The 25,489-nt window shown below is 42.8% G+C and overlaps 1 protein-coding gene across 1 annotated transcript in view; it reads right to left on the bottom strand.

The window, feature by feature from the left end:
• Window positions 1-1,202: 1,202 nt before the first annotated feature.
• LOC149747784 (ALK tyrosine kinase receptor-like) overlaps window positions 1,203-25,489 on the bottom strand; it is a 493,479-nt gene continuing 469,192 nt past the window's right edge. The window contains exon 5 of the mRNA XM_089922432.1: window positions 1,203-5,998. Within this exon, the coding sequence (XP_089778558.1) occupies window positions 5,793-5,998 (206 nt within the window). The 3' untranslated portion in view covers window positions 1,203-5,792. The remainder of the gene's footprint in view (window positions 5,999-25,489) is intronic.

Here is a 25,489-nt window from a genome sequence, read left to right as displayed (position 1 = left end):
TGTTCCTGGTTTTAAAGCTGGACTCCTTGGTCAGAACTGACTGGTTTAAATAAACATGGCAGCTGTGTGGGTACACCTGGGCAGGGGGCTGCAGTTTTTAATCTAAGGGCAATGAATTTGAGAATTTCTTGATGCAACTATTCAGCTGGGAGACAGACAAACGAGAGCACAGGAGGACTGGGCTCTGGGGTCCGACATGGGCGTGAGTCCTGGCTTTGTCAGGAGCCTGCACTTTGACCTTCATCACACCTCATCAGGCCTCTAGGCCTGGCTTCCCACATCAGGAAATCAACGGGACAGATGAAACTCAAGTCTCCTTTGAGTGTAGGGGTTAAGCTCCCACAGAAAGGTGAAGCTTCATGCCATGAAGAATCTTGTTTCTCTGCTACCCACTGGAATGAGCCTTGTTTGTGCTGTGAAAAGGCCCGGACCGCTTATCTTGGCTCAAGCCCGGGTATCACCAAATCCTTTAGGTTTAAAACATCTTTTCAAGAATTAGTAATTCAGGGCTTCCCTGGTGGAGCAGTGGTTGTGAGTCCGCCTGCCGATGCAGGGGACACAGGTTTGTGCCCCGGTCCGGGAAGATCCCACATGCCGCGGAGCGGCTGGGCCCGTGAGCCATGGCCGCTGAGCCTGCGCGTCCGGAGCCTGTGCTCCGCAACGGGAGAGGCCACAACAGTGAGAGGCCCGCGTGCCGCCAAAAAAAAAAAAAAAAAAAAAAAAAAAAAAAAAGAATTAGTAATTCAAAAGATTGGCAACTTCTATCCCCTCAGTGTCCAATTCTTCCCTCCACACACTGTGTAGTTCTGGTCACACATAATAAAGTCCCCAGACACCCGAGGCTGCAGGAGAAACCGTGCACGTGAAGAGGAAGGAAGACTCGGGACGATGTCCTGGAAGGAGGCCTGGAGAGTCGCTCTTACAGCCTGAGACACCGCCAGCCCTTGTGCTTGTGCTCCTGGGTCCAGGAAGGCGCCGACTGCCAATTGCTGCCGACTGCTCTTTCCGCAACAGCTTTCAGCTGAAAGGCAGGGACGTGCTGGAAGCAGAAGCAGGAGCTGGGCTGCCTGTGCTGGCTTTGCTGGCCAGTGATCTTAGCTCAGCCTCTTAAAATTTCTGGGCCCTAATTTTAAAACATCTGCATAAGCAGATGTTTTTACTTGCTTCTCCCTTACTGGACTGGATGCTCCTTGAAAGCCGTGCCTGTGTCATCTCTGGCTGTGTATTCCTAGCACCTATTACACGGTGGCGCTCCATCCGTGGGAGTTAAATGAATTATGAGTGAGAAGGATCTAGCATGTATTAAGTATCTACTACAGCTGGGCACAATGTGAGCCATCTTCCTCATGCCGTTTCACGACTCATCATATTAAATAGGTATTATTATATTCATTCAATTCATGGAACTTCGTGGCCTCTAATTCAGAGTTAAGATGTCCTCTGCCTGCTGGATTCTGTGGCCAGCGGGGCTGGCTGTCTGACAGCCCATTTCTCTGCTTCCTTGCTTCTGTGGCCTCTCTGGCCGGGCGTATGAGCAGGCCAGGCACGCGTCGTCGGCTGTCCCCTGGGAGGCCCCGGGCCGAGCCAGGCCGCCTTGGCAGACTCAGGCGCTCGCGCTCTGAATCATTCAGATGTCACGCACGCTGCTGCGGCCTTCCAGGCAATGAGGAGGGGGATCCCCAGCAGCCTCCCCCAGCCTCCCGTGCCTCCACGCAGGCTGCTGCACCGAGTGCTCACGACTTAGTGGTTTCCTGGGGACTTGGTGGCCTCTGACTTGTCTTTCCTCTGAGTCAGGCTCTCCCCAGCCGACTTTGCTGTGACAACTTCCTCCCTCGTCACTACGAATGCCGAATGTTGTTCTCCCAGTAGCGGTCCCCGAACCACCATGTTCTGCTCTGAGAGGAAGCCATCTGTAGTCATCACTCTTATCACCGCCAAGATTTCACCACGTCCCCCTCACCACAGTGACCACTGGGCTGCTGGGGTCATCTCTGATATTAAAGAGAATAAGCTTCCAGCGGGGCAAACTGCCAAGGACCTCAAAACCAACAGATTCTTGAGTCTGACACTGACTCATAATCAGAGAGCAGACGAGTCTCAATCCTTTGTGATCCCCAATTGTAAGCAGAGCAGAGCAGAGCAGGTGAGGGTATTAAGTAATGGCCTCTTACATTTGTATCCTGCTCAGAGTGTGCAAAGCCCTTCACATCCTTAATTGCACTGACCCCACATGACCCCACATGACCCCACGTGACCATGTGAGCTGGGTCAGCATCATCATCCCCACTTTACAGATGGGGAAACCAAGGCTTAGGTGGGGATGGAATTTGCCTCAGGTCATAGAGCTCATTCATGGAATATCCTTTCATGAACCATCAAAGGCTGGCCTTCTGTATCCCTATCACCTCTATGGTCCTAACAAATACAAAATACCCAATAAATGATTGTTCATTGAACTGACGATTGAATAGTGAAATAGGACTTAAATTTAGGGCTTTGGTTCAAGGGCATAATAATTTTCCTGCTGCATTACTGTGGTCCAATTGAGCTCTTCCAGCAATGGGTAAAAACAGTCTGAAGTCAGGCTGGTTAGGTTCAAACCCCCTCCCCCCTGTCTAGCCAGTGACCTTGGGCAAGTTATTTGGCTTCACTGAATTTCTTCATCTGTGAAATGGAAGATAATAACAGTACCTGCTTCATTGTGTTGTTGAGTATTAAATAAGAAAAGGCGTGTAAAGTGCACAGCAGTGATTGGCTGGCACATCTAGGAAGTGTGTAATTAGTGTTAACAATAGTTATTACTATTGTAAAAGTAATAACAATTACTATTGTTATAGGGTATTATTGTTATAGGGTAGGGATGGGCCTTATGTGTCTGTGAAACCCAGTACCTGGTACAGTGGCTGGCACATACACATGAGTGTAGGGCTCAAGACACTTGCCTCCCAACACTGACACTCATCACCTGACAGGGAGCAAGTCCCTGACCTCTCCTGGCCTTAGTTCCCACACCTGTGAACTGACACGGTTGAACCGGGTAAATCCCAGGGCTCCTCCCCGCTCTAAAATGCTCTATTTATTTCAGTGGTCTCAGTGGGGCAATTTTGCTCCCCAGGAAACATCTGGCAATGTCTGGAAACATTTCTGTTGTCACAACCAGGGGAGGTGCTACTGGCGTCTAGTGCGTAGAGGCCTGGGAAGCCGAGGACCACGCTCAGTGCAGTGCCCACAAAAAGAATTGTCCGGCCCTAGACGTCAATAGTACCGAGGCTGAGCAACTCGGATCCAGGCCGACATGAATAGCCAGAGCTCTCTGAGTTGCTGGACATGCGCCTGTGACCTGCAGCTTGCCAGGCCCAGCAGCAGGGCTCCTCCACACAGCAAAGCAGTCTACGGGTCGCCCCTTCAGCTGCGCCCTTGCGCCCTCAGCACGCTGATCTTGTTAGTGGGGAGGCTATAGCTCAGGCATCTTTAACTTAAACTGGAATCACTCTTGCTCATCACCAAACTCCACGATGGCCCTGCCAGGGAGAGGGGAGAACATCTCGGCACAAGACGCACGGAGCCTGGCCTGAGGCAAAGCTCCTGAAGATGTAGGGGCAGCCCTAGCAAAGCCATCAGGTCAATGGGCTTGCCCAGCACCCCTGCTCCCTTCTTCCTGCCTCAGCTCCCACCCTCCAGGGCGCAGACTGATCCTGGTGACGGAAGGGTCAGGCTGGGAAGAAAATGCATTGGCCAGCAGGGTGGACACGGAGACTGGCGGCCAGGGCAGCCTCAGGGGACGCTCACGGCCTCCTGCACCGTGCAGTCTTGGTCTCCTTGTTCTCAACACATGAGGAGGAAAGGCTGCCATCACATGCTCCCTGGCTCTTCAAAGAATCTAGATCAGGTCTTTTTGCAAGGTTCCTTCATCTTCCATTTCCTCTTTCCCAACCCCATCCTTTACCCCCTGAATTCCTGCTGAGAGGCTATGGGTTTCCCAAAAACAGCCCGAATGAGGAAAGGGGAGACCTGGGGTCCAGTTAAGGCAACTATAAATAGGCTGCCTACCTCTGCTCTCTGCCTCAGTTTTCCTGTTTGTTAATGGGAGCTCAGCTGGTAGTTATGAGCACAGGAAGATAAAGAGGGGAAAGCTCTTAGCAAGCCCCCGTGGCCCGTCACACCGAGGCGCTATCGTTTTCCTGAGGATGCTAGACAGGGACCAGGCCCTGCTACTTAGGAAGTGCTGAAATCCTGCAGCACCTGTCCTCTCACACACATGCTCATTCTCAGCCTGCATTTCAGGGAGACCCCAAACTCCATGTCCACCTGCAACATCAATGTCTCCCTACCCGCTACCTAGCACCTCAACAGATTGATTGCCTGAAGTCCCAGCAGCCCCAGGAAGAACTCTCTGGTCTCTGCCAGGCTTGGTGGGGCAGGAATGTTGAGCAGAAGTCAAAACAGCTCATGGGGCTGGGCAAACACATACAGGATGGCACTGCAGCCGAGGCCACCACCATCCCCACCCATGGATGGGAGACCTTGCCATCTGGGGCTTCTCACAAGAAAAGGAGGCTATGCTGGAGGAAGCCTTGGCCATCAGAAGACGGCTCATCCCTAATAGTGGGCAGCTCACACACCTGACATTCCTGATTTCTGGTGAATAGACACAATTGGTGGCTGGGCCCCTCCCAGCCAGTCCAACGAGACATTTCAGAGGCAAGAAGATAGATATGAGTTTAGGTATGAGGAGAACATCTTTTCTGAAGCCGAGATTTCATTCCTGCTGGGATTGTAGCAGCTTGTAGTTCTTTGAAACACAAATAAATACAGATGGGCCAGTAGCAGGGGAGTGGGGTGGAGACTTTCAAGAAATGAGCAAGGAGGCCATATAGCTTTATGGGAATTGCAGTAGGCAGGATCTCCCCACTGACCCAGCACACCATGGAGATGGGGAACATCATTGCTCAGATGGAGCCTTTCTGAAACGTATTTTCTTAGAAGGAAAAATTTGAGGTCTTTCTCTAGCAAACGCGCCACAAAGAAGGATCTTGCACTCTTGTTGATTATCGGAGCAGGGACCCCTCAAAACTGAAGTCTTATGGAATGAGAAAAAAGGCAGGCACAGAGGTTCCCTTGTTCAGGTTTGCTTTCCAGCGTCACTACTTCTAGAGGCCTGATGGGTCACTGAGGAAGCATGTGAGTGTGTCCAGGAGGCTTAAGTTCACTGACATGGGTATTGGGTATGACTTCAATGTTGTGCAAGCCTTAGAGGTTCTAGAACAGATCATGTTCCTCTCCTGAACTGATACCGTGTGGCATCCCTGACCTATTCTGCTGTGGTGTCCCACACTGCTGTAGGACCTGCTTGGGCAGCCACAATTGTTTGCTCTTTCTCTTCCTGCCAAATTTCTTCTGGTAAAACCCAGTTTCCAGCATATTCAATTACTTTCATATTGGCCTTTCAACACTCCCCTTGGCTGTTTTCTTCTTGGCTCCATCTGGACTTTGGGAAACGAATATCTTTAATACCCACTCATTAAATGTCCACTCTGCCAGCTGGTCCTCTGGCCTCTGGAAGGACCGTCAGCCTGGGCAGCCAGAGGACCCCACAGATCAGGGCCCAAGACACCATGCAGGGAATATTAGCAGTAATGGCTCCATCTGGACCCTACTACCCATTAAAGGACGATTGTGAGTTTTAAATAGATGTCAATTAAGTAGATGTCAAATTTCCAGGGTGTTCTGGAAATTTGTAGCCCAAAGCCAAATCTCCATTTACATAATGGGTTTTGGACACGGGGAAGGACTTACCCATGCTTTCCTGGAGTGGGTACCAGGGGGATCTCTCTTCCAGCCTCACTGTGGGGCAGCAGCCGGGCGACGTACCTCCCGGAGGGCTGCAGGTGCCTGTGTACCGAGACGGCCAGCCTGCAGTGCTCGCTGCTGCTTCTCACCCATGGACTCAAGATGCTGTGCCTGGAGTTCATCGAGGTGTTGAGGAGGAGGAAGGCACCTGCCAAGAGACAGGGAAGGTGACTCTGCAGCGTGTCCAGAAGGGAGGACCAGCATAAGCTCTGTGGCGGGATTTAGAGACCAACGGCGTCAGAGCCAGCGATGCTGGAGGCCTTTCTCGCCTTCCTTACACACACCTGGCCCTCTTCCCCCTCTCTTAGGTTGTCTCTGTAAAAAGCAAAGCCTGAGGCAAGAGGATGGTGACCTGGGACTTGGGCTTTATCATCAGGCAGATCAAGGTTCTCACCTTAGCTCCCCTACTTACTAGCTCTATGTTCTTGAGACTCAGGTCCCTCATCTGTAAAATGGGAATGAAAACATCTACTTCAGTGGTTGTGAGGATTATGTGAGGTAAGCATGGAGAGCACATTACACAGTTTTAGGTAGAGAGGAAGCACCCTTATAAAATAATCAATTATTTGATTTCCACTGTCTTCTAAGTTAGAGATGACACTCACAGATTCTTTCCCAGCCAGTAGGCACAATTAACAAAGTCCCATAAGAAGCAGAAGACTAGGACAGATTATTTAATACCCAAAGAGTGATGAGAGTCAGAAACTCAACCCAAGTGCTAAGATGTTCTTGGTGGAGGAGGGCAGCCTAGAGAGAGTCCCTCCCTCTGTACACGTTCCCAGAGTGGAGGCAGGACATCAGTTCCATCTTATAAACATCCACGTAGCATATCTCCACACCTCACAAACCAGGACACTCTGGGGTATCTCAGGCCACGCTATGGGTCACAGTTTAAATCAGAGCTGACCTGAGTTCTCCATATCACACTCAAGCCAACTTTGGACTCAACTGACAGCTGTTGGACAATTCAGAGTTTCCCAGGAATGTATGGGTTGGCTCTAGGCTTCCCAAATAGTTATGACCAGTTCAAGGTTTTCTCTGAGAGGTGGGTGGCTTATTTGGGTCACTTATTATGTAGCTAAGATCATGGCTCCCACTCCTTTGCTTTCTAGCTAAGTGATCTTGGGCAAAGCATTAACTTTCTCTGGTTTCAGTTTCCTCATTTATAAAATGGGGTGGGAAGGGTTGGCTGAAGTCAGTCATCTCTTAAGATTCATTTCAGCTCCTGAGTCTATGAATCATATGCATTTGCAACTGGTCTCCACAAAGAGAGCCCTACAGATCCCTCCTGGTGCCATGCCTGTAGAGTTTCCCTCTGGGGCAAGCCAACCCTAACTCCAGTAGCGCAGTCCAAGAGACCTACAAGAACCTTGTATTCATGGGGATTACTGTCAGCATAAAAGCATGGCGCCATTTTATTGTTCCCGGTATTCCTTCTGGTGCATTAATTTTACTTGCTACACTCTGCATTGAAGTTTTGGACCTTTAGATGATGCTCCTTTTGCAGTGAAAGCCTAGTCCCACAAGATCCCCAACTCCTGTAGAAACCAGCTAACAAGTGCTCAGCCTTCTTTAATCACCCCCCAGTGCTTTGAATTAGTCTCCTTCTGCAGATAACCCAATTTACCGAGTAGGCAAAGGAACTAGCAGCCTACAATAAAGCATGATGCAGATGAAGGAAGGGGATTCTTACCAGAAGCAAAGCATTTCCAAGCACGCATATTGTGTCAGGAATTTGGAGAGGTGCAATGTTCTAGAGGTAGATAAATGTGACTTCTAGTTACAATCAGGATGAGGTCAGCACAAGACTGTTTCTGAGTTGAATCAGGGACTTGGGTCAGTACTGGAAACTGAACCCTCTGTAATTACTGGGAAGTTTCAGCATGGCCTATGGGCCTTTGAAAAGTGCTCTACAACCCTCAGTAAATAGTCTATATTATTATCCTGTTTTACCATGGGGGAGACATTCTTGTCACAGGCACAGAGGTAAAAGAAAGGAATTAGAATTAAAGACTCAGAATTAGAAAGGACTTTAAATAGTGAAAGCTATGTGGGATTATTAATAGATGAAAATAGGAAATGGGACCAGAAGGAATTGGAGGTACTTTTAAATATTTTCCTCCTCCTCTATCCCAGTTTTGCCTTGAAAACATAGAAGTTATATAAACATATTCAAACAAAGTAAATTAAACAAATGCATATTAACAAATTCAGTGTTTTAGGTAGGAATATGACTCATTTAAACTTATGGGCCTTTCCAAAATTTGTCTCTAATAAGGTAAACTATTGCTTCTGATACTGTTTAGATTGGGGTTGCCTTTAGTTCCTTTTTAAAAAGTGCTCCTAAATAATTCTGTCCTCACAGGGATCATCCTTTGATATGAAACTGTTTTTATAAATAATAAGAGGCTACACCAATGATGTTGATGTTCTTGGTTATCTACTCCTCATCCAATTCACTATTCTTTCTTGCCAACTGGGGTACTGTAAGTCTGATTAAATGTTCATGTCTCAAGCCTTCATTTCAGCTAGGAGTGAACTTGGCTTTGAACAAGGAGTTCTGTAAGCAGAGATCCACTGGCCGTGTCTTGGGAAGAGTTTCCTTTCTTTACAGAAGGGATGGTGTCACTCCCACCACTATTTCCTTCTTGCTGCCTTGAATGAGGCTGTGACAGCTAATATGTAGCAACCACCTTGTGACTATATGGAAAAAGTTAATACATTTACAAACCCTGACAATGTACAACTGCTGAGCCCGTGCTAGAAACTGTCTTTTTCTATGATTTATTACAAACTAAAATAGCAACTTTCTACTTGTTTCAACTATCACATCAAGTCTTATTGCTATCAGCCAATTCTAACTACTTTATATGAGTTTATATAAAGTTCTCATTTGTGGATATTAAAGTTATAATTTTGAAAAAAAAAAAAGGACTTTAAGATGATCTAATGTAATGTCTTCTCTTTTCTAGAGAAGCAGACTGGAGATCAGAATGAGGAAATGACTTGCCCAGTCTCAATTTGAAAGTCCAGAGACCGACCAGACTCCAGGTCTCTGGACTCCTAACCAGTGTTCTTTCCCTTGTATCTTTCTCATTGTCCCACTGTATTCTTTATCCTAAAATATGACCAGGGTGCCTTGCGGGCAAGTTGTATATCTCAAGAGCCCAGATGGATGGGAAGGGAGAAAGGCGGGCAGATGGGTACTGGACCAAATCCATTTGTTCACTGGCTTCCTTACTCCTTTCTGCCCTCAAATTTCATTTATTGGATGCCTGCTTTGAGCAAACATCCAACCACTGGCTCTGCCCTGGGGACACAGACATGAGCCAGACAGTTCTGGCTTTCAAGGAACTCGAGGTCCCATAGGGGTGATGACATGTCTGCACTAATTTTAATCAAAAGTAGAGGTTATAGAGTCATAAGACACATAAGAGATAAAGCACTTTGGGAGGCTTCATGAAAGAGACATTAGGTTCAGTTGGGAAGACTCATAAAGAAGATGACCTTTGACCTAGGTCTTAAAGGGAGAGAAAAACAAGGATATTGGCAGAAACAGCTGTGCAAGAGTTGAGAGGAAGAGGAGTGAAGGCAGAAATGTAGAAAATGTGTAGTGGCGTTCGGCTGCAGAGTGGCACATGTGACGAGAAGGCTGAGAAATAAGGAAGGGCAGTGAGTGTGGACCAGACCACAGAGAACATTTCATTCCCAGCTAAAGATGTCCAACTTTACTTTGTGGATAACAGGGAGCCAGAAGCGGTTTTTGAGCAGGACAGGGACATCATCAGGGTGGTGCTTCTGGAAGATTAATTTGGTATGCTGGGGGGCAGGAGGTATGCTGACCCAACCTCATCCTCTACCACCAGTTCACACTAGGCAAGGACGAGACTAAATGCAAATGTGATGTGTTTAGTATGTTACCTTTGTAAGCAAAGGTGCTATGTTAGGGACAGACTTTGGGACTCTACCAGGGCTTCTAACACTAGGCTAGTGTATATCTTTTCAGAGCAAGTGAGAGCCCTGGAAGCATCTCTGGGGGCACAGTCTTGCTGCAGACACACTGGGGGTACATTCTGGGGTTAGGATGAAGCCACACATGCCACATGTTAGGGAGCAACAATTGTGTCTTGGTCTGAGACCCTACTCTGGTATTTTTAGTTGGTGGAAAGTTGGATTGAAACCGGTTTTCCGAGCTACTAAAAGAAAGAATGTGGGCAAAATAAAGGAGGTGCTTCCCTTTTTCTCAGAAAGATAACATGCAAGTGTGCTTGTGTGTGCGCGTGTGCACGAACGCGCACACACACACGCACCCCTGCGAAACTCAAGTTCCCAGCAGGAGCAAATCAGGCTGAAGTTGCTGGGGCTTTGGGGCTCATCCTGTACCACCGTTCCTCCCTCCTGGGTGTGGAAACACATTTAAATTCTTTCCTGTGATTCAGTACCTCAATAATGAGACTCTTTCAAAGTTGACTGGAAGATGGATTACTTTTCCAGTTCTAATATGTGAGATAATGTTTATATGAATTTTATTTTGTGCAACTGGGCTATCAATAAGGGACTGAGCTTAAAGTATTTTCACTCTCAATGAAACTCCGTAGTTGAGAGCTCTCTCTTCATCAGCAGCTTTCCTCTAGCTCCAAAAAATAAAGCAAAAGGAAAAAGTACATTTCGTAAGCTCCTTGGGATATTGTCAGTATAAATCTTTTAAAGTCAGTGAGAATTTCTCTCTCCTCTTTCCCTGTTTCCTGTTTAGTTTGCTCAGAATAGCTTGGGGCTATGGGAAGGCTCCTGGGGTCCCTTCTAACTAAGAAGGATGGCCTGGCATCTCACTGATCTTCCCCCAGTGTGGGCCATGGAGGGGTGGAGAGGCAGATCAAAGAGCCCTGCTTACACTGTGCCACGATCATAGTTTCCTTATTATTGGATTGTGTTGATGTGTTCAATAATTAAATATGAAGTGGTTATTATTTTTATCTCTGGTCACCGGCATAGGGATGTGTTGCTCTTATCCCAGCCAGCAGGGCTCAAATTATGAGCCAGAAACCAAGGGGCATGAATATTGAGATCAGACAGACTCTTTCATATTCAGGCTCTATCTCTATCCAGTTCCAGTCTTCAGACAAATTATTTAAACTCTTTAAGCCTTAGTTTGCTCAGATTTAATATAGGTATAGCCTCCCTCATATGGCTGTTGTGGAGATTAAATTAAACTACATGCATGGAGTGGCCAGTTCAGTGCCTGGCCCTTAGTAGGTATGTGAGGAATGTTGATTTTCAGCTTTGAGGGGTGTCTCAGTCTGGAGCTCCTTTTATCTATCACTAAACTTGAAATCAGAAGGACTGAATCTGAGCCCTGGCTCTGCCACTACCAAGGTTCCTTTGTTTGTAAAATGAAAAGGTTGGATAGAGTCTCTCTGAGGACGCTTAGAGCTCCAAATTGTCAGTAACTCTATCTGCCTGCCTAGAATATTATTAATCTAAAGGAAACATGTCAAATCTCCAAGCTCCTAAGTCCTAAAGACCTCTTCTCCTAATTCACCTCTCTGAGGCTTCTATGCCAACAGTTTCAATCAGTTGGCCAAATATTCTGTAAACTGTGATTCCCTGCCCTGCCTCCTCTCTTCCAATTCACATGAATGCATCCCTGGGAAGGGCTCCTGTCCTAGCATCATTTGTTTCTGTAGATGCTGATGCTATAAGGCTGGTACCACCTCTAAATGTCTCGTATTTAACACAATGCTTGCCATATGGCAGGCACTCAATGACTTTAAAAATGAAAGTAATTTATACATATGGTGAGGAGTTAAACAGTTCAGAGTAGCTCACAATAATAATTAAAAAAAAAAAAACTATCGCCAAATCCTGCTCCTCTCACCAAGTCCCAAAAATATTTTTAAGGATTTCTAATTTCTTTTGGCAGCTGCCTTCATGATTCTAGATATTATGATCACAGAGTTATTTGTTGGTGCAACAATTTTGGCTCCTTAACATTGATGGTACAGTAAAAAAAAATGATACTATCCCCCTTCTAATTCTTTATTTTTTTAATCCCGTTTTACTTTTTTTAATTACTTTCCTTTTTAACTCTTCATGGCAAATGTATCACTTGTTCCATCAGCTTTAGACAGCATCACCTGACTCTCCTCCCTGGAAGATAATGCTATTAGTCTTCCTGCTCTTCTGCATTTTTCCACGTCCACCTCCCAAGGCAGTTATGTTTTCCTCTATATTGTCAAGGTTGTGTAAGAACGATTAATTCTTGTGTTTTGTTTATAGGTTGATGCTAAATGTTGAAAATCAATAAACAGAGCTTTTATACTGAAAACTATATATATATATTTTTCACTACAGTGACCAATGGTTATATTTATAAATGTCTTTATAGGTCCAGTAATGCATCTCACTCCACAGAGAATGTTTCTAACATCAAGAGTAAATGAATATTCATTCTCTCTCTCTCTCTGTCTTACACTGTCACTTGTCAAAATTGTGGCACATTATAATTTGCCTTATATTTATTTGAATCAGGAGTCTCTTGTGCACTTTGTTTTTTCAGAAATTTCTAATTGTTTTTCTCTTTTATTTATTTTCTATTTGCCTTTTGCACCATATCGCTAGCCCTTCTACACATTCCTTGAAAAATCTCTCCCTTCTTCTTGAAGACGTTGACACCCTGTTTTTAATTTGTACCAGTTGCTTTCTGGGCCTCCAGTACAGCTATTATTCTGGAATTCATTTTCACTAGAGCTCTTCCATTAGTCCCACCATCCTCAGGAAATTTCCTCAGGGGAAAGCTTCTTGGCGAATCTTTGAATATCAGCAATATTTTTATTTTGTTTTCATACTTGGTTAATAGATTTTCTGGCTATAGTTTATAGATCAGAAATTTTGCTTCAGAAATTTGAAGGCCTAGCTTTAGTGTTGTCTAGCATCTATGTGACTGAGGTGAAGCCTGAGGCTGGTTTCACTGTTAATTTCTTTGTAGTCAACCTGCTCCTCACCCCCCCAGCCCCCCCGCCCCCCCCCCCCCCGCCCGCTTTGGAAGCCTTCAGGATCTTTCTTTAGGAGATGCTGAAATTTCAATACAATGGATCTAGGAATGGATCTCTATAAAAATTCTGCGGTAGCATTTGGTGGGCTCTTTCAATCAGAAAACACATTTCTTTCATCTCTGATAAAATTGTTTTATTATTTCTCTGATATTTTCATTTCCCTCTTCTCAGTCTTAAATCTTTCTGAAGAGATTTATCTCTCAAGTTAACTTCTATTACCTAATTTATCTTTGTTTTCTCTGGAGTCAATTTTTTTTTGTTGCTATTTCTTTTTCATGTTTCTGGGCTATCATATGTAGGGGGGTCCTGGATCAGCCCCTCATATAGAAACAGGAGAAACTAGGAGCACGGATAGAAACTTCTCTGCACATAGTCAGTGCTTGCTCTCCATGTCACAATTGGCCTGATGGCTGGTGGGGAGCCGGCCACCCCGCAGTGCCCGGTCCCCAACTCCAGCATCATGGACTAGTCACGCTCTGCATGAACCATGAACACACCCACTAGCAGCCCTAGTTCTCCCAAGTCCACTTGAATGTTTAGAGTAGAGCCCCCTGTTTCTCTCCCTCATGGTTAAGCACCCTGCTATGTTTTCATCTGGGAAAATGGGGTTAAAAGGTGGCAGAGACAATATGGGTTAACCACACCACAGAGGAATCTCATTTTTCCTCCTGACTCTCATCTTTACTTCAGAGGATCCCTTATCAGTACTCGTGGTGCCTCCCAGCAGATGGGCTCCCTCCTCTGCTCTAAAGGGAGCATTTTCTCAGCTTTGGTCACTTTATTTCCTCCATCAACAGCTTCCATCTCCTCTTTGTGCTCTAGAATTCACTCATGGTTCCCTTCCTGCTCTGTTTGCTATTCAGGATTTATTCCTCTGTTGAATCGCTTATTATTGCTTTAGTGGGACTGCAGGGGAGAAGAAGACAAGTGTGTGCTCAGTCCACCATCCTGAGCCACAAGGCCCTTAATCATATTCTTTGCATGGGAACACAAGTAAACAAACGCATGAATGGACAGATTTCCATCTCAATAAATCACACACAGCTCTGGCACCTCTGGCTACTTGTCTATATTGCAATTAAACTATTAAATCATTATTACAAGCTACTGATTGATAATGATGCCATTCATATCATGTGGGGCTTAAAGAACAACAGAAGTTTATTGGGCTGGAATATGGACAGAAGTGCAATGTGCAGACACATGTCACTAGGTGCGGCGTCAGGGAATAATGCCATGCCATCCCCCAGAGTATGTTCCACAGAACACCAGCCCCACAAGGTGTTAATAGGTAGTATGAGAAAGCTCTGGGATCAAGTAAGTTTGAGGATTACAGAGTTAAACAAAAGTAAACAGGTTCTTTCCTTGCAGGACATCTTAGAACCTTAATATGCCATTAAGATTTGTGACTCTGCAAGAGTAAAACATAAAATGAAATTTCCCAAACTCCTTTGGGCACACAACTCTTTTGCTATTGCGTATCATGTACCATGGAATATGCTTTGAAAACTCTATTCTATTTCTGCTCTAGAGACCATTTGCAGAAAGTGAGAAAGGAAAAAACCATCATGATAAGAATGAAGGTAGTGTAGAAGTGAATAATATATCTATATCTACATCTATGTCATCTCTTAAATCTTCTCTCTTTGTATGACTTTCAAACTGTCCTCTCATCAAAAACTAAGATTCTTATAGCAGAATCATGCTTTTGGAAAGCCTCCTCTGGGTTACTACGTCCGTCTCTCTACCTGAGGATATTTAAAGATGCTACATTCCACATCTGACTTTCAGAATGTCAGCGCTAGAAACAAACATGGTGGTCACACAGCTTAATCCCTTGCTGTACTGGGGAGAAAACCAAGAAGCAAATAAGTTAAACACTTGCCCAAGGTCACGCTGCAGATAAGTGGTAGATCTGGAACCAGGAGCAAGGTTTTCAGACACCCTGTCCAGTGGAACACCCAGTATCTGCCTGCCCATAATAGAGTTCTATGATGATATCTTTGGTCAAATGTTCTATGACTTGGTCTCCAGTTGCCCCAGACATCACCTTCTTTCTTTGCACTTTCACAGCTCTAAGGATCGGGCTCCAGTAGATTGCATCAAGCCCATCTATCTGACTGCCCCATATCTAAAGTCACAGACTAAACCCTGAGCAGGTGGGAACCAGATGGATGAGTTATCTTCTGGAAATCACTCATAGGGGCTTAGGGTAGTCCCCCCAGTCTGGGAAGTATTTGAGGGTCTCCTCTGTTCACGTGGTCTTATGAAGTGCCAAACCAAACTGGGACCACTGAAAGAGTTCCTTTATTGTTTATTTTTCAAATTCGAATTCTGCTACCCCATGTAATCTCAACTCAGGTTTTAGGTTTTAGTTCAAAGTTTTGAAATTTACAGGAAGGAATAGGTGGGATTGTCCTCATTGCCATGCCTTGCCTAAAAGTGGGATAACTTAGGAATCCAGACTTAGAGCCCTTGGGAGTTATTTAGTCCAACCTTTTCACCTGGCAGGTGAGACGTTCAGTCCAGGGGGTTGAAGGGATATGCCTGGGTTCCACAGCAGGCAGCTGAGCTGTGTTAGGACCCAGCTCCTCCAGTCCCAGCCCTGGGCACTTTTACTGTCTCACTCTGCTATGATGTCACATACTTGGAATTAGCTCTGCTACCCTCCACCACCAGAACTTAAATGTATTGCTTTACTGCACCTTCATCATGAAGTACTTTGAAGAGAAATGGTATTGGTTTTTGAGATCTAATGATTAGAAAAACCAAGTGTGTTCATTAAGGGAGGAAAGGGAGGTAGGAGTTGATTTTTATCAACAGTGTTATTAATCTTAACACTATGAGTTCAGTTGTAGCGTAAAGTGGTAGTACATTTGCCTATTTGGTGGATTTCTGTAAACTATCTCTCAGGTCCAAGTTAACTGAGGCAAAAAGCTCCCTAGAAATGGTAACATATATTTATGCTTGTGTGTGTATACAGTGAATATATGTATATTTGTGTGTGTAGACATACTCTATATGTGTGTGTATATATATATAGATAGATAGATACATACATACATACATATATTTACGTGCATATATCCGTGCGTATGTGAGTATGTTTATGTAGATCTCATTTTAGATCTCTGACCCTGTTAAAAAGGACAAACCTTTTTGGGGGAGACATATTTTTTTTGTTTATGTTTTTTTTAAACCAACAGGTTTCATTTAGGAAAAAAGGAAAAGGCCAAAAATCTCTACATACTCTGTGTGTCTCTGTGTCCTGGGGACTCAGCAAAAAAAAGATAATAAAAGGCAAAGCAAATAACTAGAAGGAAACAAGCTGAAGTGCTGAGAAACCTCTTTTCCCTAAGAGCTTATTGCGATAATCCTCAAGCAAAATGGAACAGCACTTGATTTGATGAGACAGAGAAAGCAGAAGCCAAAGAAAAACTAAACATTTGATTTAATTCAAAGAGAAGGAGGAAGGAGAGATAAAAGTATTTGCTGTAGGCGGGGTAGGGAAGGGAGGAGTTAGGGGACTAAAGTGTCTTTGGTGTAACAAAATCCACTTTGGAAGGAGAGAAGCATGAAATGAAGTTTTCCTTATTTTTTTTTTAACATCTTTATTGGAGTATAATTGCTTTACAATGTTGTGTTAGTTTCTGCTGTATAACAAAGTGAATCGGCTATATGTATACATATATCCCCATATCTCCTCCCTCTTGCATCTCCCTCCCACCTTCCCTATACCACCCCTCTAGGTGGTCACAAAGCACCGAGCTGATCTCCCTGTGCTATGGGGCTGCTTCCCACTAGCTATCTATTTTACATTTGGTAGTGTATATATGTCCATGCCACTCTCTCACATCGTCCCAGCTTACCCTTCCCCCTCCCCGTGTCCTCAAGTCCATTTTCTACATCTGCATCTTTATTCCTGTCCTGCCCCTAGGTTCTTCAGAACCATTTTTTTCGGCTTTTTTTAGATTCCATATATATGTTTTAGCATACGGTATTTGTTTTTCTCTTTCTGACTTACTTCACTCTGTATGACAGACTCTAGGTCCATCCACCTCACTACAAATAACTCAAATTCATTTCTTTTTATGGCCTAGTAATATTCCATTGTATATATGTGCCACATCTTCCTCATCCATTCATCTGTTGATGGACACTTAGGTTGCTTCCATGTCCTGGCTATTGTAAAGGGAGTTGCAATGAACATTGTGGTACATGACTCCTTTTGAAATATGGTTTTCTCACGGTATATGCCCAGTAGTGGGATTGCTGGGTCGTATGGTAGTTCTATTTTTAGTTTTTTAAGGAACCTCCATACTGTTCTCCATAGTGGCTGTATCAATTTACATTCCCACCAACAGTGCAGGAGGGTCCCCTTTTCTCCACACCCTCTCCAGCATTTATTGTTTCTAGATTTTGTGATGATGGTCATTCTGACTGGTGTGAGGTGATACTTCATTGTAGTTTTGATTTGCATTTCTCTAATGATTAATGATGTTGAGCATTCTTTCATGTGTTTGTTGGCAATCTGTATATCTCCTTTGGAGAAATATATATTTAGGTCTTCTGCCCATTTTTGGATTGGGTTGTTTGTTATTTTGATGTTGAGCTGCATGAGCTGCTTGTAAATTTTGGAGATTAATCCTTTGTCAGTTGCTTCGTTTGCAAATATTTTCTGCCATTCTGAGGGTTGTCTTTTCAACTTGTTTATGGTTTCCTTTGCTGTGCAAAAGCTTTTAAGTTACATTAGGTCTCATTTGTTTACTTTTTTTTTAATTTCCATTCCTCTAGGAGGTGGATCAAAAAAGATCTTGCTGTGATCTGTGTCAAAGAGTGTTCTGCCTCTGTTTTCTTCTAAGAGTTTTATAGTGTCTGGCCTTACATTTAGGTCTCTTTTTTTTTTTTGCGGTATGCGGGCCTCTCACTGTTGTGGCCTCTCCCGTTGCGGAGCACAGGCTCCGGACGCACAGGCTCAGCGGCCATGGTTCACGGGCCTAGCTGCTCCGCGGCATGTGGGATCTTCCCGGACCAGGGCACGAACCCGTGTCCCCTGCGTCGGCAGGTGGACTCTCAACCACTGCGCCACCAGGGAAGCCCACATTTAGGTCTTTAATCCATTTTCAGTTTATTTTTTTTGTATGGTGTTAGAGAGTGTTCTAATGTCATTCTTTTACATGTAGCTGTCCAGTTTTCCCAGCACCACTTATTAAACAGGCTGTCCTTTCTCCATTTTATATTCTTGCCTCCTTTATCAAAAATAAGGTGAACATATGTCCGTGGGTTTATCTCTGGACTTTCTATCCTGTTCCATTGATCTATATTTCTGTTTCTGTGCTAGTACCATACTGTCTTGATTACTGTAGCTTTGTAGTATAGTCTGAAGTCTGGGAGCCTGATTCCTCCAGCTCTGTTTTTCTTTCTCAAGATTGCTTTGGCTTTTCGGGGTCTTTTGTGTTTCCATACAAATTGTGAATTTTTTTTTCTAGGTCTGTGAAAAATGCCATTGGTAGTTTGATAGTGATTGCATTGAATCTGTAGATTGCTTTGGGTAGAGTAGTCATTTTCACAATGTTGATTCTTCCAATCCAAGAACATGCTATGTTTCTCCATCTGTTTGTATCATCTTTAATTTCCTTCATCAGTGTCATAGTTTTCTGCATACAAGTCTTTGGTCTCCTTAGGTAAGTTTATTCTTAGGTATTTTATTCTTTTTGTTGCAATGGTAAGTGGGAGTGTTTCCTTAATTTCTCTTTCAGATTTTGCATCAATAGTGTATAGGAATGCAAGAGATTTCTGTGCATTAATTTTGTACACTGCTACTTTACCAAATTCATTGATTAGCTCTAGTAGTTTTCTGGTAGCATCTTTAGGATTCTCTATGTATAGTATCATGTCATCCGCAAACACTGACAGCTTTACTTCTTCTTTTCTGATTTGAATTCCTTTTATTTCTTTTTCTTCTCTGATTGCTGTGGCTAAAACTTCCAAAACTATGTTGAATAATAGTGGTGAAAGTGGGTATCCTTGTCTTTTTCCTGATCCTAGAGGAAATGGTTTCAGTTTTTCACCGTTGAGGATGATGTTGGCTGTGGGTTTGTCATATATGGCCTTTATTATGTTGAGGTAAGTTCCCTCTATGCCTACTTTCTGGAGGGTTTTTCTCATAAATTGGTGCTGAATTTTGTCAAAAGCTTTTTCTTCATCTATTGAGATGGTCATATGGTTTTTACCTTTCAATTTTTTAATATGGTGTATCACATTGATTGATATGCGTATATTGAAGAATCCTTGCATTCCTGGGATAAACCCCACTTGATCATGGTGTATCATCCTTTTAATGTGCTGTTGGGTTCTGTTTGCTAGTATTTTGTTCAGGATGTTTGCATCTATGTTCATCAGTGATATTGGTCTGTAGTTTTCTTTCCGTGTGACATATTTGTCTGGTTTTGGTATCAGGGTGATGGTGGCCTCATAGAATGAGTTTGGGAGTGTTCCTCCCTCTGCTATATTTTGGAAGAGTTTGAGAAGGATAGGTGTTAGCTCTTCTCTAAATGTTTGATAGAATTCGCCTGTGAAAACATCTGGTCCTGGGCTTTTGTTTGTTGGAAGATTTTTAATCACAGTCTCAATTTCAGTGCTTGTGATAGGTCTGTTTATATTTTCTATTTCTTCCTGGTTCAGTCTTGGAAGGTTGTACTTTTCTAAGAATGTGTCCATTTCTTCCAGGTTGTCCATTTTATTGGCATATAGTTGCTTGTAGTAATTTCTCATGATCCTTTGTATTTCTGCAGTGTCATTTGTTACTTCTCCTTTTTCATTTCTAATTCTACTGATTTGAATCTTCTACCTTTTTTTCTTGATGAGTATGGCTAATGGTTTATCAATTTTGTTTATCTTCTGAAAGAACCAGCTTTTGGTTTTATTGATCTTTGCTATTGTTTCCTTTATTTCTTTTTCATGTATTTATGATGTGATCTTTATGATTTCTTTCCTTCTGCTAACTTTGGTGTTTTTTTGTCCTTCTTTGCCCAATTGCTTTAGGTGAAAGGTTAGGTTGTTTATTTGAGATGTTTCTTATTTATGGAGGTAGGATTCTATTGCTGTAAATTTCCCTTAGAACTGCTTTTGCTGCATCCCATAGGTTTTGGGTCGTCGTGTTTTCATTGTCATTTGTTTCTAGGTATTTTTCTGATTTTTTTTTGATTTCTTCAATGATCTCTTGGTTATTTAGTAGTGTATTGTTTAGCCTCCATGTGTTTGTATTTTTTGCATATTTTTTTCCTGTAATTGATACCTAGTCTCATAGCCTTGTGGTCAGAAAATATACTTGACATGATTTCAATTTTCTGAAATTTACCAAGGTTTGATTGGTGACCCAAGATATGATCTATCCTAGAGAATGTTCCATGAGCACTTGAGAAGAAAGTGTGTTCTATTGTTTTTGGATGGAATGTCCTATAAATAACAAGAACATCTTGTTTAATGTATCATTTAAGGCTTGTGTTTCCTTATTTATTTTCATTTTGGATGATGTGTCCATTGGTGAAAGTGGGGTGTTAAAGTCCCCTACTATGATTGTGTTACTGTCGATTTCCCCTTTTATGGCTGCTAGCATTTGCCTTATGTACTGAGGTGTAACTATGTTGGGTGCATAAATATTTACAATTGTTATATTGTTGTCTTAGATTGATCCCTTGATCATTATGTAGTGTCCTTCTTTGTCTCTTTTAATAGTGTTTATCTTAAAGTCAATTTTGTCTGATATGAGAATTGCTACTCCAGCTTTCTTTTGATTTCCATTTGCATGGAATATCTTTTTCCATTCCCTCACTTTCAGTCTGTATGTGTCCCTAGGTCTGAAGTGGGTCTCTTGGAGACAGCATATATATGGGTCTTGTTTTTGTATCCATTCAGCCATTTTATCCATTTACATTTAAGGTAATTATTGATATGTATGTTCCTATTACCATTTTCTTAATTGTTTGGGGTTTGTTTTTGTAGGTCTTTTCCTTCTCTTGTGTTTCCTGCCTAGAGAAGTTCCTTTAGCATTTGTTCTAAAGCTGCTTTGGTGGTGCTGAATTCTCTTAGCTTTTGCTTGTCAAATTTAGATTAATTTCTCCATCGAATCTGAATGACATCCTTGCTGGGTAGCATAATCTTGGTTGTAGGTTTTTCCCTTTCATCACTTTAAGTATGTCCTGACACTCCCTTTTGGCTTGCAGAGTTTCTGCTGAAAGATCAGCGGTTAACCTTATGGGGATTCCCTTGTACGTTATTTGTTGTTTTTCCCTTGCTGCTTTTAATATTTTTTCTTTGTATTTAATTTTTGATAGTTTGATTAGTATGTGTCCTGGGGTGTTTCTCCTTGGATTTATCCTGTATGGGACTCTCTGTGCTTCCTGCACTTCATTGACTATTTCCCATATTAGGGAAGTTTTCCACTATAATCTATTCAAATATTTTCTCAGTCCGTTTCTTTTTCTCTTCTTCTTCTGGGACCCCTATAATTTGAATATTGGTGCGTTTAAGATTGTCCCAGAGGTCTCTGAAACTGTCCTCAATTCTTTTCATCCTTTTTTCTTTATTCTTCTCTGTGGTAGTTATTTCCGCTATTTTATCTTCCAGGTCACTTATCCGTTCTTTTGCCTCAGTTATTCTGCTGTTGTTTCCTTCTAGAGAATTTTAAATTTCAGTTATTGTGTTGTTCATCACTGTTTGTTTGCTCTTTAGTTCTTCTAGGTCCTTGTTAAACATTTCTTGTATTTTCTCCATTCTATTTCCAAGATTTTGGATCATCTTTAATATCATTACTCTGAATTCTTTTTCAGGTAGACTGCCTATTTCCTCTTCATTTGTTTGGTCTGGTGGGTTTTTACCTTGCTCCTTCATCTGTTGTGTGTTTCTCTGTCTTCTCATTTTGCTTAACTTACTCTGTTTGGGGTCTCCTTTTCACAGGCTGCAAGTTCGTAGTTCCTGTTTTTTTGGTGGCTGCCCACAGTGGCTAAGGTTTGTTCAGTGTGTTGTGTTGGCTTCCTGGTGGTTGGGAGTAGTGCCTGTATTCTGGTGGATGAGGCTGGGTCTTGTCTTTCTGGTGGGCAGGACCGTGTCCTGTGGTGTGCTTTGGGGTGTCTGTGACCTTTTTATGATTTTAGGCAGTCTCTCTGCTAATGGGTGGGGTTGTGTTCCTGTCTTCCCAGTTGTTTTGCATAGGGTGTCCTGCACTGTAGCTTGCTAGTCGTTGAGTGGAGCTGGGTCTTAGCGTTGAGATGGTGATCTGTGGGAGAGCTTTCGCTGTTTGATATTACATGGAGCCGGGAGGTCTCTGGTGGACCAATGTCCTGAACTTGGCTCTGCCACCTCAGAGGCACAGGCCTGACACTCGTCTGGAGCACCAAGACCCTGGCAGCCACATGGCTCAGAAGAAAAGGGAGAAAAAAATAAAGAAATAAAGAAAAAAGGAAAAGAAAAGAAAGGAAAGTGATTAAAATAAAAAAAATTTTAATTTATCAAAAATTAAAAAAAAATTTTAAGTAATAAAAAGAAAGAGAGAAAGAAAGAAGAGTGCAACCTAACCAAGAAACAAATCCACCAATGATAACAAGCACTAAAATCTATACTTAAAAAAAGAAGAAAAAAAAGGACAGACAGAACCCTAGGACAAATGGTAGAAGCAAAGCTATAGAGACAAAATTACACAAGGAAGCGTACACATACACACTCAGAAAAAAAGGAAATATATATATATATATATATATATATATATCTTTTGGGAAGTCTGAGGTCTTCTTTCAGCGTTCAGTAGGTGTTCTGTAGGAGTTGCTCCACATGTAGTGTATTTCTGATGTATTTGTGGGGAGAAAGGTGATTTCTACGTCTTACTCCTCCAGCATCTTGAAGGTCTCCCTCAAGTTTTCCCTTTTCTATGTAGGTTCTTAGCTCTGGAATCATATTGTTCAATTTTTTTTTTTTTTTTGCGGTACGCAGGCCTCTCACTGTTGTGGCCTTTCCCGTTGCAGAGCACAGGCTCCGGACACACAGGCTCAGTGGCCATGGCTCACGGGCCTAGCCTCTCCGTGGCATGTGGGATCTTCCTGGACCGGGGCATGAACCGTGTCCCCTGCATCAGCAGGCGGACTCTCAATCACTGCGCCACCAGGGAAGCCCAAATTGTTCAATTTTTGCTTTAAGTCCCGGATGTCAGGGTATAAGAATCTTCCATTTTACTTTTGAAATTGTGCTAAGAGGTAGCAGATTGTATTACTTTATTTGTGCTGTTCTTCGCATTTTTTTAAATTAAAAATTTGAAAAAGCAATTTTTGACCCATATGCTTGTGGAAGTCTCACAGGATCTCAGCCTCATAGTAATAAGCTCTGACATTCCATCTGCTGTGGCTTTCAGTCACCCCACTGTTGAAGAAGGAGCACAAAGCCTGGACAAACATTGACAACCATACCACAAAGCCACAAAGCAGGGGAAGGCTACCACGTCACCACATGCTACTATGGAAATGATCCATGGAGCACAAAGAGACCTTCCCCCCCAACTCTTTGTTCTTCAGAAGAGGAAATTCACATGCAGGAAGATAATGGACCTGCCTGAGGAGGGCTGGGCAGAGAAAAAGGTCTAGGCTGAGCTCTCAAATGTTCTAGAATGATCCAGCTTCTTCTAACTGGTCTTCCCACGTCCCACTCACCCTCCCCCCCTACATTCTGCAGACAGCAGCCATAGCCATCTTCTTAAATATAATTTAGTCAGTCACACTCCCTTGTTTTAAAGTCTTTAACAGTTTCTTACTGACAATAGATTAAAATCCAAATTCCTTACTATAATCTACAAGGAGGGCCAGAGGGGAACAGGCTGGTAGCAGATACCGTAGGTTGGCTCACTCAACACCCAGACCAACTTCCTTCTCTCTTGCCTTTCTCTTTTATTGAGACTGGAAGTTTCAAAATGACTTGATTTAACAGGCCTTCCTTACAGATGGTGACACGGTTCTGGCCAACGCAATGTAAGCAGAATTGTGTTCATAGAGTGCCCAGAGTTAGCAAATATAAACACAGGACACTCAGTTAAATGTGAATTTCAGATAAATAATGAATAATTATTTCAGGGTAAATATGTCCCAAATATTGCATGGGGCATACTTATATTAAAAACATTATTTATTGTTTATCTGAAAATCACAATTAACTGGACAGCCTATGTTTTATCTGGCAAGCCCATGTTCTGGAGAATTTTGGGAACCCCTCTCTGCTTCTTTCTTTTTCTTCTTGCTTGGAACGTGGACATAATGTCTGGAGGTGTGGTAGCTGTCTTGCAACCATGAAGTGACAAGCATGAGCACACAGAATGGAAAGGTAATAAGGGTTGTCACTAATGGTGTTTTTGGACATCTGCACCATTGCCTGTCCAAGATCCTTATTTGGCTAAGCCACTGTAGTGAGGGCTTCTGGTGTTTATAGCTGATGCTCTGTGATCAGGGGTCTTGCCTGTCTTGGGCCAGCTGTCTAGTGCCTAACACAATGACAGGGACAGTGCTCCCTCAACAAACATTTTCTAAATGGATAAAGACATTATACTTAACACAAAAGCGGGTAATTCACTTATTTTCTCGTATCTTATCTAAAATAGTGTCATTCTTCTTGTCTATATTGGGGAGAACATTTTTCTCTTTTCAACTGCCTAGTGGCTATAGAAGGAGTATTATTTGCAACACAAAACAAATAATTTTTTAAATGCCTGGAAGTTTGGACTCTTTAAGATCAGTGTTTTTCAAATAGTCGTTTGTAACCCATTAGTGGGCCATGAAATCAACTTAGTGGGTCATGACCAGCATTAAATAAAAAGGATGAGAAGGAAGAAGAGAAGGAGATCAGGAAGAGGAAAAAAATGAAATTTAAAAATATCCATATTGCAATTTTCCCTTGGGAAATAATGGCTGCCGATCTATATGTATACACACACACACACACACACACACACTCGCACGTTTCTGTGTACCATGTTGTTAGGTAAAATATATTTCTTACTGTGGGTCACGGTTAAAAAAAATGGAAAAGCTCAAGACGAGTACTGTTCACATTTCAAATGTTCATACATGGAAATTATACTGGCTGGGCTCTGTTCCCTGGGCCACCTCTCATTAGGTGGGTGATTTGGGGAGGAGAAGAAATCTATTTGGACAGAATTTTATGATTTATAAAACTCTCCCATACAAACAATCCTATAACAACTCAGTGAAATAGATGCTTTCCCCAGTTGTACCTGTGTCTACCACAGCAGCCACTAGCCACACGTGGATCCTGAGTACTTGAAATGAAGCTGATGAAACTAAGAAACTGAATTCATTTTATTTAATTTAAAAAGTGATACTTGATTTAGTTAATAGAAAAATATGTTTCGAACAACTTGGGTATGCAAATCTAATTTTTCAACCATAAATTGTATGAAATACAGATCAACTATTTCAGATGAAAATTTAGCCTCAAATTGACATGTACTGTAGGTATAAAAGGTATAATGGATTTCAAAGATTTAGTACAGAAAAAAGAATATACAATATTTCATGAATAATTTTTATATT

Source organism: Delphinapterus leucas, chromosome 13 (assembly GCF_059928025.1).
Source record: "Delphinapterus leucas isolate spDelLeu-1000000601 "Yukka" chromosome 13, BTC_Dleu_Yukka2, whole genome shotgun sequence".
Taxonomy (NCBI): domain Eukaryota; kingdom Metazoa; phylum Chordata; class Mammalia; order Artiodactyla; family Monodontidae; genus Delphinapterus; species Delphinapterus leucas.
Note: the sequence above shows the minus strand (reverse complement) of the source record. Positions and strands in the feature narration are given on the sequence as shown.